The following is a 15,756-nucleotide window of genomic DNA, read 5'->3' on the forward strand; positions in this document are numbered from 1 at the left end:
GTTCAGAGGAGAAGAAAAAGAAAATCTTTTGTGATATTTGTGAAACCCTAGATTTTGATTCACTCAACCAAAATGAGTGATTCCAGTGATTCCAGTAACCCTAGATTTTGATTCACTCAACCAAAATGAGTGATTCCAGTGATTCCAGTAATCCTAGATTTTCAGAAGAACTTACGGTTGCAATTTTGCTTGTGACCAACGGTAACTCTTGGTTACGGTTCGTAATTTATCGAATACCAACCGTAACTGGTTAAATTTGGGGAAGATCCAATCGTAAAACCAGTTACGGTTGGTAATTAAATTTGGACAACAACCGTAACTAAATTACGGTTGGTAACTAATGAATCGAGACCAAACGTAACTATCCTACGGTTGGTGTGCCAACTTAACTTTTGAACCGTAAATCATTATTTGATAAGTTCTTAAGACACAAGATTATTTACGGTTGGTATGGTTGTTTGAGTAACAAACCGTAACTCAATTACGGTTGATAAATATGATGCACATACAAACCGTAACTGAACATATTTCTCAAAATTAAGAACTTACGTTTGGTATTTGAGTTTAAACCAACCGTACAATCAATCCAATCTACAGTTACGGTTCGTATTTGAGTTATTACCAATCGTAACTCACATGCAACCAGAAATTTCAATTTCAATTTTCATACAAAACCCTAATTTTTGATACAAAATTAACTTAAATCCAACAAACAAACTAAACCCTAACAGGGTTTTTCCAAACTTTTTCAAATCGCCGGTTAATCGAAGACGATGAAATTTTCAGTTTTAACGGAGGTTACGGTTGATGGAGGAGAAGAAAAGATGAAGAAGAAGATGAAAAAAAAACTGATTTGATTTTTTCTTATTCATTAGGTTTAAAAAAAAATTGATTTGATTTGGGTTGATTTAAGGTAAAAAGAGTAATCTAATCAATTTACAACCCTTTAGGACATCCCTAACCAACTAAAGGATCACGGTACCGCCCCTCTACTCTTTAGCATATTGTTTTGAGTAAGGGTAAAAACTAAAAAGGAACCAAGGAAACTCCACCGCAGTGCGTTACAGTTCCCTATGCCTTTGTCTCCCTCTCTCTCCGAGTCTTTCCCCTTGTTTATGTCGAAATTTTAAACCCTAGCCCCAATTTTTCACTCACTATCTCCATCTCTGTTTCCATCACTGTAATCTCCATGGATTTCAGATTCCGACCTGAAAATAGAAATGCTCCGTCTCCTCCATACTTCTTTCCTCCCAATTCCCATAACATTAATTATTTCGCAGAACAAGCAATGCGAGGTATGATTCACTAAATCAATACAAAACCTTGATTTGAGTTTTTTGATACTAATTCTTTTGCCTGATTTTGTTTTTTTTTCAGCTGGTTATTTCAACAATGGTATTATAAGTAGAGATTTCTTTAGTGATTCAAATCCTGTTAGAGAAGAAGCAATTCAAAGGGAAATTGAAAAAAGAAGAATTCGTGAAGAGATAATTGCAGCTGAACTTATCCGTAGACGTGAATTAGAAGATGAAGTTAGAAGAGAAATGGCTATGGAGAGACAATTAGGGTTTCCATTACTTAATAATCAAGTCGTTGATAATAATCTTAATAATCAAATTATTGATGCTTCTTCTTCTAGGTTACAGGACAGATTTTCAATCTCATTACAACCTGAAGTTGGAAGCTTTGGCAGGTTACCATTTCAGAGGCATCCTGATGGAGTTAAAATCACTGAGGTTGGTAAGAGGAATTCGTTTTACATTTTAAGTAAAATTGATTGAAATTTTTTTTCCCTTCATTTGGTTTGATGCAATCTGGTGTGTGTTGAAATGATTATGATGAGTAATCGGATTTTCCTAATTTCAGGATTCTAGAAAGCTAGAGCCAATCAGAAAAGCCAAAAAAAAAAGATTGTAAAAAAGCTACACTGTGTTTACCTGAAGTAGTAAACATTCAAACTAGAATCTTATGAAATTTGATTTAAATTTTTTTCCAGATTGGGTAATGTTGTCAAGTAAGAAAGTATGATATGTTTTGACAGTCTTTTTTCATTGCTGTTTTGTTATAATAACTGTGCCTCTCTTTTCAAGGTCAAACTCTAGGTTTTCATTTTGGAAATATATCTTTGCGTGAAAGAATTGTCATGTTTCTAATGTCTACCCAAGCATATTTATTAGCAAGGGTTTAATAGGCAAAAGGAGCAAAACCCCACCAACCATATGAGGCTTCTTTGAAACTACATCCTTGCAGTCCTCATTCATTTTGTTTTCTCTGAAGAAATACAAATTGTAGGTAGGATACTGCTATTTTGCACATTTTGCTAGACAGATTAGGGATGTGATAAATTTCATGCCACTTTGGGTTCGCAGTGTCATAAAATCATGTTGGCCAGCTGCATATCAGGGGGTGACATTTGGTTTATTGGAACCTAAAATTGTGTTGCGAATTTGTACAAATAGAATTAGTAGTTGTGGTTTTCATCCATGGTGGGTAGTTGATGACCAAGAACTACAGTTAAGCTTTCCACTTATAAATCTTAGGTACAGAGTTTTTTTTATTTCGTGGAATTAGATGGTGTGGGTTTTGTTCATATGAGTTATGCTAAATGCACCTGTAGCTGCCTTCTGCAATACCTTTGTGGCTCTAACCATCCTGTTCAATTAACTGTGTGACAAAGAACAAGAAATGTTCATTCTTTTCTTAATATCTCTTAAGAAATGTGTTTTCCTTAACCAGAAATAATTTTGATTTTCTTTATCCCTGATTATGTACTTGCAATGGCTAATAAGCAAGGCCATTGATCTTGCTAATAAATACAACGTTATGGTATGCTTCATGGTGATCAATTTACTAGGAAGAGTTCAGTGTTGTTTTTAAAATTTTTAAGCATGCTCATCTCCGGATCATGTTGCTGGAAACGTATGATTTGGGTGTTTTTTTTCTTCTCTTGGTTTGTCCATTAAGTACGGTTTCAGTCACAAAGTGCATACTAATTCCAGAAGAGAAACTTTCTTTATAAAATCGCTGTACTCTTGCTATTTAGGCTGAAAGTACAAATGTGACTGCACCTAAAAGTAAGGCAAGGTAAATATGATGTTTTAGTTACAGAAAATGGTGTCGTTGACACAGAAAAAATTGTAATGACTATTACCATTCATCAGATAACAGTTATTCCATGTAGAATCCCTGATAAGGCTGTCCATGACTGTTTCGTTGCAGCTTAAGCCGGCAATCCCCAGCATTACTGGGATCAAGAGAAAAATAACCGCGATTGGAGTTAATGGGTTTGCTTTATGTAGTTCGAAGAAGAAACCTCAAAAGGAATGGAGCTGTGCTCTCTGTGAGGTAAGTGCCACCAGTGAGAAGGCTCTGGACTCCCACCTACAAGGTAGAAAGCACAAGGCCAGAGAACTAGGACTGATGAGAGCAAAGGGAGCAATAAGTTTGGATATTGAAGGCTCTGGTGTGTCGAAGCACAGTGATGAACTAGACCTTGCAAATGCCAGTAGCAGTTCAGTATTAGGTGACGAGGGAAAAAAGATTCCAGCGGAGCAGATGAATGACATAGAATCAGTTCAGAAAGACAAAGCTGCAAATGAGCATAAGCAGAGTGACCATCTCCAAGGTGAGGAAGATGAAGACGATGAGGCCGAACTGAATATGAAGGGAGTAGAGAACAAGGATATTGAGAGCTCCATTACATTTGCAGAGAAGCCAAAGATCGATAGTAGGTCTAGTCCAATTGGCGGGAAAGTGCACATTGAGGGCTCCATTACATTGCCGGAGAAGCCAGAGGGGTCAAAGATTAATAGCAGGTGCAATCCAGTTGGTGGGAAAATGCCAGCGAAAGCTATGAAGTCAGAGAATAGTGGGGAAGCAATACTGCAGAAAAATCAGAATCCTGAAGATGTAAAGAAATTTTTTAAATTCTGGTGCGAACATTGTCAAATAGGGTGCCGGAGTGCAATTAATATGGCTGTCCATGAAAAGGGAAAAAAACACATCGCTCAGATTCGGACATTGAAGCAAGATAATGAGGATGTTAAATTGGACGTTGGGAAAAATGTGAAGTCAGTAGTAAAGCAAGAAGATTTCAAGGAAAAGTTCAAATATTGGTGTGAACAATGCCAGGTTGGGTGCAGAACTGAGAAAATGTTGGTCAGTCATGAGAAGGGAAAAAAACACATGGCTCGATTGCGGGTTGTAGAGCAAGATGTTCACGCTGTTGAAGCCTCTGAGGCTAATATTGGCAAAGCAGAAGCAGTTGATTTTTTAAATGAGGAGGCAACAGAAAATGTTTATGGGAAAGAGCACACTCCAGCCACCACCACAACCATCGCTGCAATTACTGATGCTACTGTTGAAATGTCAAATGAGATAGTGATGAACAATATTGATGGGGAAGTTGATGAAAACAGAGAGCCTTTAGCCACCACCACAACCATCACAGCCATTACTGCTGCTACTAGTGAAATCCCAGACGACGAAGTGATGATAAATGTTGGTGGGGAAGTAAATGAACAAGAGGCTTTAGCCGACGCCACAACCATGACACCTGTTACTGATGCTACTGGTGAAACGTCAAATGAGGAAGTGAAGGAACAAGAGATTCTTGCCGGCATCAGAAATACCACCACAACCATCACCTCCATTACTGCTGCTACTAGTGAAATGCCGGACGAGGAAGTGATGGAAAACATCGGCGGGCAAGTAGATGAACAAGCCGATGCCACAACCATGACACCTGTTACTGATGCTACTGGTGAAACGTCAAGTGAGGAAGTTAAGGAAAGAGTTGGTGGAGAAGTGAAGGAAGCTGACATCAGAACTATGCCTTCCATTGCTGATGCTACATGTGAAATGTTAAATGAGGAATTGATGGAAATTGTCGGAGGAAAGGTAAATAACGAGGAGGCATTCAGTACCACCACCATCATTACTGATGCTATTGTTGAAGTGGCAAATGATGAAGGGATGAACTTTCTTCCTCTGGAAGTAAATGGAGAAGGGGAAAATTTTAAATTGAATGCAAGCGAAGAAGACATGACAGAAGCCGACGGAAAGTGAGTTTGCCTTTCATGTGTGAATACATTTTGTTCTGGGTAGGTGAAGTCCTCGAAAAGATAATCAATTGAGGGCAATTCAATGCAGATACTCTTTTAAGTGATGAAAAATTTCTAATCCAATACACTGCAGTATTTCTAATTGATAATTCTCTTAAACCTGTGAGGTGTTCAAGTTGACTGGGAAGAGAGTTTCCCTTGAGCCCTGCAGATAGTTGTAAGCTACGAAGGGAAATGAGGTGTTGGATATCTTCTGCTTCTTCATCTGCTTCTGCTGGTAGTGGTACTAGTAATGAGGAAGAGGAACAGGAAGAGACCTCAGGTAAATCGCTAGCAACATATTGTGACTAAAAAGCTCCAGCTCTAGTTCCTCAACATTGGGAAGGTGTTGGAGATGTTTTAACGGTTTCCATCCTCTTTAACACATTTGTGCTCCACTCACTGAATATTGTCGGTAGGCTTTAAAGAGAAGTAAGTCTTTTTAAACCTCTTGGTCCAAAGATTACTGGAAATACAAGATGTTTCAAATTCGTTCAATTTTTAATTCCGCAGAAAACACACAAGACTCTGGTAATTCTTTGATTTAACAAATTACAGGATTATTTCCTTGTTTAAACTTCAAAAACATCCAAAATACATGGATTTCTAAAAAAAAAAACTCAAATAACCAAAGCATTCTAAAATGTCAAATTTGCCATTCTCTGAGGATTTTTATCCTCTAGTTAGCAAGCAGAAAGGCCAGGTTTCCAGCTTTAGTTAAATCAGCTGTATCCCACATTCTCAGTAGCTTAGTCTATTTTGGTTCCAAACTTTGCATTTCTTATTAAGAGCTAGCTAAACAGTAATTGATAAACGAAGAAGCTAATTATTGAATACAATTAACTGCAGGGATGCATTAGATTTGCAAAAGGATAGAGTAAAGAACTGAATCCATTGAAACTGTTCAGAGATCACCAGAATGAATTACAAGCCGTAGATGCAAATAACAACTTACATTGCTCTAAAAATTTTAGATACAAACTTGCATACAAACATTAATTAACATAAGAAAAAGATTGGATCTTTAGACAAATCCCAAAGCAGATCAACATTTTCTAAGTGAAGGAGGTAGTTCAATAAAAAAACATCTCGTAAGAACCACTGAGCACTTAGAAGATCCACACCAGAAAAGTTTGGATAGACAAGGAGGAACTACCCATTTGATTACATCAAGTTGTCATTGACAGATAAGAATCTGAATCAATGGGCGAAGGTAATCAAAAAATCAAAGTTGTGTGAGAGGAGAAATCACTGTGATGAGGGAAACATCTTGTTGACTCGGCTGATGTTTTTGTTTCCATTTGATGGTTCATGAAGAAGAAGAACATGATAAAAATCTATTTGTTGGTTGATTTTTATGGTTAGGGCTCGGATTTTTTCCTTTCACCAGACAGACGGAGGAAGAGTAAAATTGAGGACAAACTTTTCTTCTTATAGGGTTTAGAGATCAAGATCCAACCCGTTCATTTTAGGGTTAAATTTTGATCTTGTTTCACTACTATACAATGGGTGGGATGGGATGTTCTTTGATTCACGTTAAAGATATAAAACCACACATTCTTCACACGTGTTATTAGTCTTGCGAGTTCCTTTTTCAGTTGTATTACTATGTTCATGTTGTCTCGCTTCTTACGCCTTTGAAGCTCCAACCGGAGCCCCAAATTTGCTCCACTTTTTGTTCTTTGGTCGAATGTTATTTTTCTGTCATTTCCACCAAGTCTTTCTACCTGCACAAAATATACATCTACTTCTATCATTCCTTTATCAACAGTAACATATTATCCAATTGGAATTCTACATTTTTCTACTTCACCATCTTTACCTGCGGCCTTCTTTACACCATGTAAGGCACTAGCTTTCACTAGTCTATCTACCTGTTGCGCATTAGTCAACTGAATTGTACGTGGTACGTAAGTCTTCAAGAGTATTTACCTTCGGACTGCCCCTACTTGTAGTTGTAGAGTCTTTGCCTCCAACGTCATTTTCATATTCATCTAAATCAAAGGAATCCTCACCATGACAAGTATCCGTGTTTTTAGGTTCAACATCAAGCATACCAAATGAATTCTTTGGAATAAGTTGTTGCTGCTACCACACCAGTCTCTCTCATCCCATTCAAATCAGCATTTTCAGCAGTGACCTCCTTTCCCTATAGACTCCCCACCATATTCTCGTCAGGGTCGTCCAAGACAATTGGCTCAGTAATCTCTAGCTCCACTCCCTTCTAAGGTTCTTGAATCTTCCCGTTATCTTCCTTATCTCTCAAAATACCTTTAGGAACCCAAACTCTATCCGTAGCATTATCCTTGAGATATTTAGCACCAGAATGCCCAAATGAGGAACATGACTTGCACCTAGGAGGTTTCCAGGAGCTATGTTGTGTGAGCCGTGAAGCGAGGCGAGGTGCCAATGCCTAAGAGCGTCTAAGCCGCCGGAGGAGACTCCACAACCATAACAGTACCTACTGGTGAAACGTCAAATGAGGAAGTGAAGGAAAGAGTTGGTGGGCCGGTAAAGGAACAAGAGATTCTTGCTGACATCAGAATTATGCCCTTCATTTCTGACGCTACATGTGTAATGTCAAATAAGGAATTGATGGAAATTGCCGAAGGTCAAGTGAATAACCTGGAGGATTTAACCTCCGGTACCCCCACCAACACCAGCATTGGTACTATTTTTGAAGTGGCAAATGATAATGAATGATGAAGGGATGGACTTTCTTCCTCTGGAAGTAAATGGAGAAGGGGAAAAGTTTGAATTGAATGGAACAGTGAGTTTGCCTTTCAAGTGTGAATACATTTTGTTCTGGGTAGATGGAGTCCAAGTAATGAAAATTTTCTAAGCCACTCTGGCAAAACCACCAAATCATATGTGAATGCATTATTGGTAGAGCTATAACAAGGATTACTTATCCTAGTTGGTGACAAAAATATACAGGATGTTTCCTCATTCTAGTTGTTGACAAAAATTACAAGGTATTATGACTTCAGAGTAAAACCACCTCCGACCAACTCTCAGTTTCGCTTGCAAATAATGGAATCGGAATCAACTTTTTCTTAGGCTTAACCTAGACTTGTAGTAGATCTTCATCTTCGTGAGTTCGTAATAGCTATTCATTCCGAAAACCAAAAGTAGCCGTAGTCTGGACTCCGGTAGGCAGATATTTCCCAAGATTTCCACTCATATGCAGGAGGTTTCATGGAAGACTTTGTACCCCAGAGGGGAGGCAGACAGATGATATACGTATTTCATGACCGACCAGACGGTTGTGATCGTGGGTATGGAGCCATTTGCTTGGAAAAAGACATTGGCAGACGGTCCCATGTGAAGCATCAAACTTCTGTTTACGAAATTGTAACTAAATAAAGATCCAAATTTTGCATTTCTTAAATAATTAACAGAAAAATATTGACATATTAACAGATAATTGGATAAATGAAGAAGCTAATTATTGAAATATAATTGATCGCAAAATTGCATTCGACTTGCAAAAGGATAGAGTAAAAAACTGAATCCACTAAACTATTCAGAGACCAGATATTACAAGCCATGGATACATATTAAAACTTAAATTACTCTGAAATTTTGACATACAAACTTGCTTTTCAGATTTCGCATACAAACGTTAATTAAAACAAAGAAAAAAAAATTACATTTTCAGAAAAATCCCATAACATACAAAGATTTTCAGGCGAAGGAGGCCATGCAATTAAGAACATCTTGTGATGAACCACACAAAACAACTGGGAAAGCAAGGAAGAACCACCCTCGTGATTAGAACCAGATTCTGAGAAAAAGAAAGAAATCTAAATTAATGAGGAAAGCATGAGGCAAAACATTAAAGTTTCTTGAGAGGAGAAATCATTGCGATGGAAGACGTTGTTCAGTGGGGTGATGTTTTTGTTTCCATTTATGGAACATGAAAAAGAAGAACATGGTAGAGATCTGTTTGCTGTTGACTCTTAGGGTTAGGGGGGGATTTTTTACTTTCACCACAGGTGGGGGAAGAATGAAATGGAGGACAACTATTCTTCTTATAAGGTTAAGAGATTTAAATCTAGTCCGTTAAGTTTAGGGTTTTATTTGTGCTGGTTATATCTGTTTTTTCTAATTAATAGAAACGGAAGGAATTTACTTTTTGTACACCGTGGGGGAGTTTTATTTTTGAATTATGTTTTCTTGCTATTTCAAAAGGGGAGACTCACCTTTCAAAAATATAAGAAATTTCTTTCTTTCTTCCTTTCAAGCTCCAACTAGAGCCTCATGGTGGAATGTTGTTCTTTATGTGCCATTTGCACTAATTGTGGGTTTAGTTGAGAAATATATAATTACCGAGAATTTATAGTCTCATGGAATTTTAAATTTTCGGGATTCATGCAAATTTCTCGTATATTTAAGAACTCAGTTAAAATATTTTGGATTCGTAGAATTTCTCTGTTTTGAAGTTCATATATTGTTTGACGTTACCTTCAGAATCTTAAAGTTACGTGTGTGTGTCTATATATATACTCCCTCCGTACCACATATATAGGCGGAGGGACCAAATCTTTTAGATTAAGAAAATCACCTTGAATTCATCATTTTTCATGTTTTTTCTATTTTTATCCTTTGTCTTATTAGTAACACAATTTTCTATGTACAATAAATAAGGATATTTGTGAGAAAATTCATCTTGAAAATAAGAATCCACCTATCTATTGGTACAAAGAATTGGGTTTATAAATCGCTTGATAAGATTCCCATCAAACTTTTAAGGGAAAGGGATCAGATTCCTATGGAGGATTTTGCTGGAAAAGTGATTCCAGAGGATTTGGAAACCACACGCACAAGGGAAATATAATTCTACCAAAATCTCTTGGATTCATAAATCCCACCTTCGAAATCCTGCATCCAAATTCACCAAATCCCACCTACAAGATTTACATCTACCTACTTCCTTTTTAAAACCACAACTTTCCATTGGCGATACTATATTTTCCACTTCACCATCTTTACTTGTGGCTTTTTTTCACCAAGAAAGGCAGTAGCCTTCACTAGTCTATCTGTATTAGTCAATTGAAATGTACTTGGTCATTCCTCTATAGAATATACCTTCAGACAACCCCTACCAGCAGAGCCTTTTTATTCCGTGTCATTTTAGATGAATATGAATGGCCAAGAGTTGGCCCGGGGTCATTCTATCGAGTTCATTCTGCCTGCAACTTGCAAAATTATTGTTATGTACATCTGTACCAGTTGAAACGTCCTCGGCTTTGTGATTTAAATTACGCATTCTCTTGTAGAGCCTCGTTGTTGCTACATAATCCTTAAAAGGGTCTTGTATCCAGTTTGAATACCATACCTGCTCAGTTATTATATATATTTTTCTTTCAGCATCAACTATTTATAATTTCAAGACAAAACTATCACGATGGATCGATCCGTTCAAAAACTTTACGTACTCAAGATGCGCTTGTGTCAGGTACTTAAGTGCGTTGCTCAGCTTACTGGTTTTCATTGGTGGTGGGTATTTTGCTGCATACCTGGTGAACAATACAATTTCAATTAGAACACTAATAGGAACATCCTTAAGAACCCATGCTGGAAGGAGGATATTCCATGAAACAGCAAAATAGGATGAAGAAAGAATCGGTCTAAAAACATAGAAAAAAATCCTGACAAGGATGAAGAAAGAATCATTACAAGTGAGGGAGGTTTTTGGAAATCCTAGTCTAACGAGACTGTTTTAGAATCTGAGTTATAATAGGATACTGAACTACAATTGGTAGTTTGGTTTAGTTTAAAAAGTTTGCTTATATTAGGAAATTTAAGTTCTGAATCTGGTAGAACTGTGTTAGGAAACTACTGTGATCAACTTAAAGTATTTAAAGGGTATTAGACCCTTGGTTCTCTGTGTGGCAAATTCTTTATCAATTTGATTTCTTTCTTTGGTTTACTATTGTTCTTTCCTGCAACTGTGTTTTGATTTTAGTAATATAATCTAGGTGAATCTTCATAAGATGTCAATACCCAAGGCGATGATGCGGATTATACACAAGTATAAATCATGGGAAACAATGGAGGATACAGATAACGCTCAGACAAAGTATCGTGATATGCCCCATGAGGATCTTGAGATAGAACTGGGGAGAATGAAGAAACTGGATTCTGATCTCAAGGACTATTTCCTTTCTGGTGATTTTGGGAAACCACTTCACGATGCTGTTGAAGATACTAAACGTCAGATATTTGACAAGTTTCAAAATATTGAAGCATACGATGGGTTACATGATGAATATTGGGCCAACACAATTCTGGAAGATAGATCGGTGAGCGATACAGTGAGAGATTACACGGGCGACTGGCCTGAGTTTAGCATCGCCACTCTCGCGTACGGTCAATCACCCTACGGGTCTCGCCCATCCTGCTCCCCACCGGTGGTGGACGATGATGTTGAAATGCGTCTCAAGGAATTGTATGACGAACTAGCGGCCAACAGGAGCAAGGTGTTTGAAGCATATAATGTTTATACGACTTCGGCCTCGGTGTATTGGAGGGTGCACAATCTAGTCAAAACCTTAAAACAAGCAGTTGATCGATGCAACCGACAGATGTGGACAGACGAAGTTGTCGTTAAAGGGAAACCGACAGTTCATATTAACATTCACATTAATATGTGATTATTGTGGCCACTGACTGACCACCACGCTTAATTAGTCTTTTTTATTTTATTTTTTGATCGGTACTTAATTAGTCTTTTGATTCTTGTGATCTCAAATCAGATTGAATGTCTTGTATCCTTCAACCTAGTGCTGAATTTTTCTTACTTCATGTTTCTGTCTGTTTATATTGTGATCGTGCGTTTTACTGAGCCTGCTTATTTTTGCCGGTGAGGTATCTGAGTCTATAACATAAGCTTGATTCCCTTAGTTGAAGTAAGGAAGGAATTTGGTAATCCCTTAAAAACTCCCCTCATAACTAATGTCATTCCCCAACACTGCGCTTACCCTATAGATCCTTTGATAAGGTGCTTGGAGTACCAGAATGCATTACAGGCCATAGATGCAATTATTTAACAACTTAAATTAGTTTAAATTATGATGATTACTCATTAACAGCCTGTTTTTCACATACAAACTTGATTTTTACATTTTCACTTACAAATTAATTCTCATACAAACTGGAAAAGAAGAATCTTTAATAAAGAGACGCTAGAAGGCTAATTAGCAAAAGTGGGCAATCCAATACGGATAGTTTTCCAAGTGATGAAAAATTTCTAAGCCACTCTGGCAAAACCACCGAACAGTAAGATTCCCGTTTTTCCAACTCTCTTAAGCCTGTGACATTTGAGAGCAGGTTTCCATATCTCTACTGGTAGAAACTCGAGTTTGGGAATCTCATATACCTTAGCAATGAGCACAACCCATCTTATTAATAGAAGGAAGTGTCGATGTTGGTACCATTCTCAAGTCATGACAAAAAATAATCCTCAAATCCTCGAGGTTAAGGTAATAACAAGGTCCATGAGAAATTGTTGTTGCAGGTAATTATAAGCTGTTCATATGACCACTTCCAAAGCTGGATCTCCACCAAATTTGGCAAAGACAGTAAAACTTGATTACCCATAAACCATGATGGGAGCTTCATACCGGATAAAGATGAAATACGATAAGCATATTTATTATTTAACGATAAGCAATGTTACCACTAACCTTATTCTTCCTATATTCTTTTTCATTTGGTTTTGATTCAAAGAGCTTGTAGACATATTTAACAGTAAGCGTCAGAAGGAAGACTTGAATTGAAAATAGATAATTAAAGAAATCGAAAATTGTTGTTCACTAGTGTTAAAATGTGTTTGGAGTTGCTTTTGGTCCAGTTTTTCCACCAAATTGTTTATAGAAATTGCAAATTTTTATCTTACATGTAAAACAGAAAACATGACCAGGACCAGCCGGTTACCGGCATATGAGTGCTTGCACGTGGATTGAAATTTGTACATTATTCAACAGAAAATGAAACCAACGGTGATGAAATTAAATTTACTTCTAACCCAAGAGGGTTTTCAGTTACAGGCTTTAACAGAGCCGGGCCTGAGGGTGTGCGGCCAGGGCCAGCTCTGCCGAAAAAAAAAAATTTAAATTTTTTTTTACCCTTGCCGAACTCGAACACAAAACCTATGGAGGCAATAATTAAACAATCCATCCACTGAGCAATCAATTCGTTGTTGATTTAAATTTAAATTTAAATTTGATCATATTTAACCCAAGAGTAAGCTTACTATCATTTGTGTTATCCTTGCGTATTCTTATTGACATCCAGAAAAAAAGTTCTGATTTAATACTTTCATTTTTTCTATATAAAATACACATTAACACCGTTATTTTGTTGTAAATTTTTCTTTGGTATCGTCGATAATTTTATAAATTAAATAAAAATTATTGATTTTTTTTGTTTATTATTGTTACAAAATATTCGACATTGTAAAAAGTTTTACGAAAAAATTTCTCACAGGGTCCTTCTAGACACGGGATCAGCTCTGGGCTTTACAGATAAAAGAAAACAAAAGTTAGATCTAATTTTTGAGAGGAATGTAAACACAGCTGTTGCATTTATCAATCACCTGTTGGAAACAGAACAAACATATGAATAAAGCACTCAGTTTACAGGAATCAATTAAATAGCTGCTGAAATTAAGATGAATAAGATGGAAACCCAAACAAAAATTAATGAAAGTAAAACATACTTTTGAGAGGAGATACCATAATATTAATTAACTAGAATGGTTGGGGTGTGTATGTGAGGTTTTCCATACACAACAAGTATTTCATTCACAATCCTGATTTGCAAAACCATTTTTGCACAGAATTTCTGAGAAGGAGGTTTTGTCTGAAGTTGGGGGAGTAGAGATCTACTCCCTCCGTACCACATATATAAGCGGAGTAGTAAAATCTTTTAGATTAAGATTTTTTTTTGATTTTATAAATTTCTGTGTTTTTTCCTGTTTTACCCTAAATTATATTTCCAATATTAGAGACATACACTTAATTGTGATGATAAATAGGGATAATAGAAGTAACAGATGGTTTTGAAATTTGGACTCCGCCTATAGTGGTACAGGGAAAATGAAAATTCCACCAATATAATAGATACGGAGGGAGTAGATTTCAAGCAAGGAGATATTTGAAAGGAGAGAACTGAAAGGATATATGTAGATAAGTTTAGAGTTAAAGTGGAAAAGAAATTACCAAAACTAGCCTTGTATACATTCTAAGCATGGGCTTTGTCACAGGGATTCACTTTGTGATATCCATAACTGCTGAAGCTCTAAAGTGCACTAACTTGGCTAAAACATTTGACAAAATCAATCTTTCATGCTTTCTCTACATATAACAATGCCTTTCCTGTGAATCATCCACCTCTTTCATTAATCATTAACAAAATTCCATACCACTTCTAGGTCTAGAAAAGCTATTGATGAAAGAAAAACCACAATTGTAGTAGTTTTGTTCCTTCAGTTGGTGCTGTTATTGACAAAATCAAAACTCCACCGTAATGTCAAATCTCGTAGATGAACACAGACAAAACAAGAGTTCAAGTGCCTTAATTGTGATTGTGAGCAATTGGTTTACAAAATGAAATGACCAGACACCATAGCATGGCTTTCTGTTAAGGAAATTGTAACGAAATAAATCTATTATGGCCCCATAATTTGCATTTCTTGAATAATTAACAGCTTGCTATATGATGATTAATAATTGAGCTCCTGCTTTTCACATACAAATTTGATTTTCACATTTGAGATACAAACATTAAAAAAGTGTAGAAGACCAGTTTTGTAAGATGTGTTAATTAATAGAAAAAGAAAATTAAAATCTTCACTTGAAACGGAAATTCCCATAGCGTAGAAACAGGTTCCGCTGGACTGAGCAGATCGATGAATACTCAACGGAAAAAGTTAGTGCAGAAGAATCCCCCGATTACGAAAAGGCTGCTGGTCCAGAAAGAATCTAAATCAAGGGTTGAAATTAATATGCAAAAAATGAAAGTTTTATGAGAGGAGAAATCATTGTGATGTAAAGTTGTTGTTGATGTTTTTGTTTCCATTGATGCAACATGACGAAGAAGAGAGATCTGTTTGTTGTTTGTAGGGTTAGGGTTTGGAGTTTTTTTCTTTCCACCGCACAGATGAAAGAGGAGAAAACTCGAGGAGAAGCTCTTCTTCTTATAAGGTTTAAAGATTTGGAAGGAGAGAACTGAAAGAATAAGTTTAGGGTTTTAAGGTGGAAAAGAAATTACCAAAACTACCCTTGTATACATTCTAAGCATGGGCTTTGTCAACCGGCTTCACTTTGTGATAAACCCTTTTAAATGAACGGTTTTTTTGGGACCATGGTTATTTTGGGGGATCATAGTTTTATTTTGGGTAAAGACATTAGAAGTAAATCTAGATCACCCCTTATCTATATATTTATATTAATGCCTAAATTACCCTCTTGATTAATTTTTTGGTAATGATTAGTTAGTGTTAATAATAGTTAGTGTAGTGATTAGTAAAATGATTAATCAGAATTATTGAGAGAGTAAAGTTGGAGAAGATGAAGAAGGAAAACATGAAAAACAAAGGATTTTACCAACCACAACCGAAGAAAGAGTATTTGGGTACCCAGGTATG

At 36.6% G+C, this 15,756-nt stretch overlaps 1 protein-coding gene across 2 annotated transcripts; it reads left to right on the forward strand.

Annotated features, from left to right (window-relative positions):
* The first annotated feature begins 1,047 nt into the window (after positions 1–1,047).
* LOC113319841 lies at positions 1,048–5,600 on the forward strand. 2 transcript variants are annotated; one of them, XM_026568000.1, is made up of 3 exons: positions 1,048–1,295; positions 1,378–1,740; positions 3,220–5,600. In XM_026568000.1, exons 2-3 carry the CDS (start codon positions 1,624–1,626, stop codon positions 5,065–5,067), a joined length of 1,965 nt encoding a protein of 654 aa, XP_026423785.1. In that variant the 5' UTR covers positions 1,048–1,295; positions 1,378–1,623; the 3' UTR covers positions 5,068–5,600. The 2 variants fall into 2 exon arrangements, with proteins under 2 accessions (XP_026423785.1, XP_026423784.1); XM_026567999.1 differs by having other exon boundaries at positions 1,378–1,736.
* The last annotated feature ends 10,156 nt before the right edge of the window (positions 5,601–15,756 follow it).

Source organism: Papaver somniferum, chromosome 1 (genome assembly GCF_003573695.1).
Source record: "Papaver somniferum cultivar HN1 chromosome 1, ASM357369v1, whole genome shotgun sequence".
Lineage (NCBI taxonomy): Eukaryota > Viridiplantae > Streptophyta > Magnoliopsida > Ranunculales > Papaveraceae > Papaver > Papaver somniferum.

Bases quoted from the DNA above. Each gene is read 5' to 3' on its own strand.
- LOC113319841 (XM_026567999.1), top strand. From the start codon at position 1,190: ATGGATTTCAGATTCCGACCTGAAAATAGAAATGCTCCGTCTCCTCCA. The intron at 1,296-1,377 runs GTATGATTCACT...TTTTTTTTTCAG, and splicing joins CGCAGAACAAGCAATGCGAG to CTGGTTATTTCAACAATGGT. The intron at 1,737-3,219 runs GTTGGTAAGAGG...GTTTCGTTGCAG, and splicing joins ATGGAGTTAAAATCACTGAG to CTTAAGCCGGCAATCCCCAG.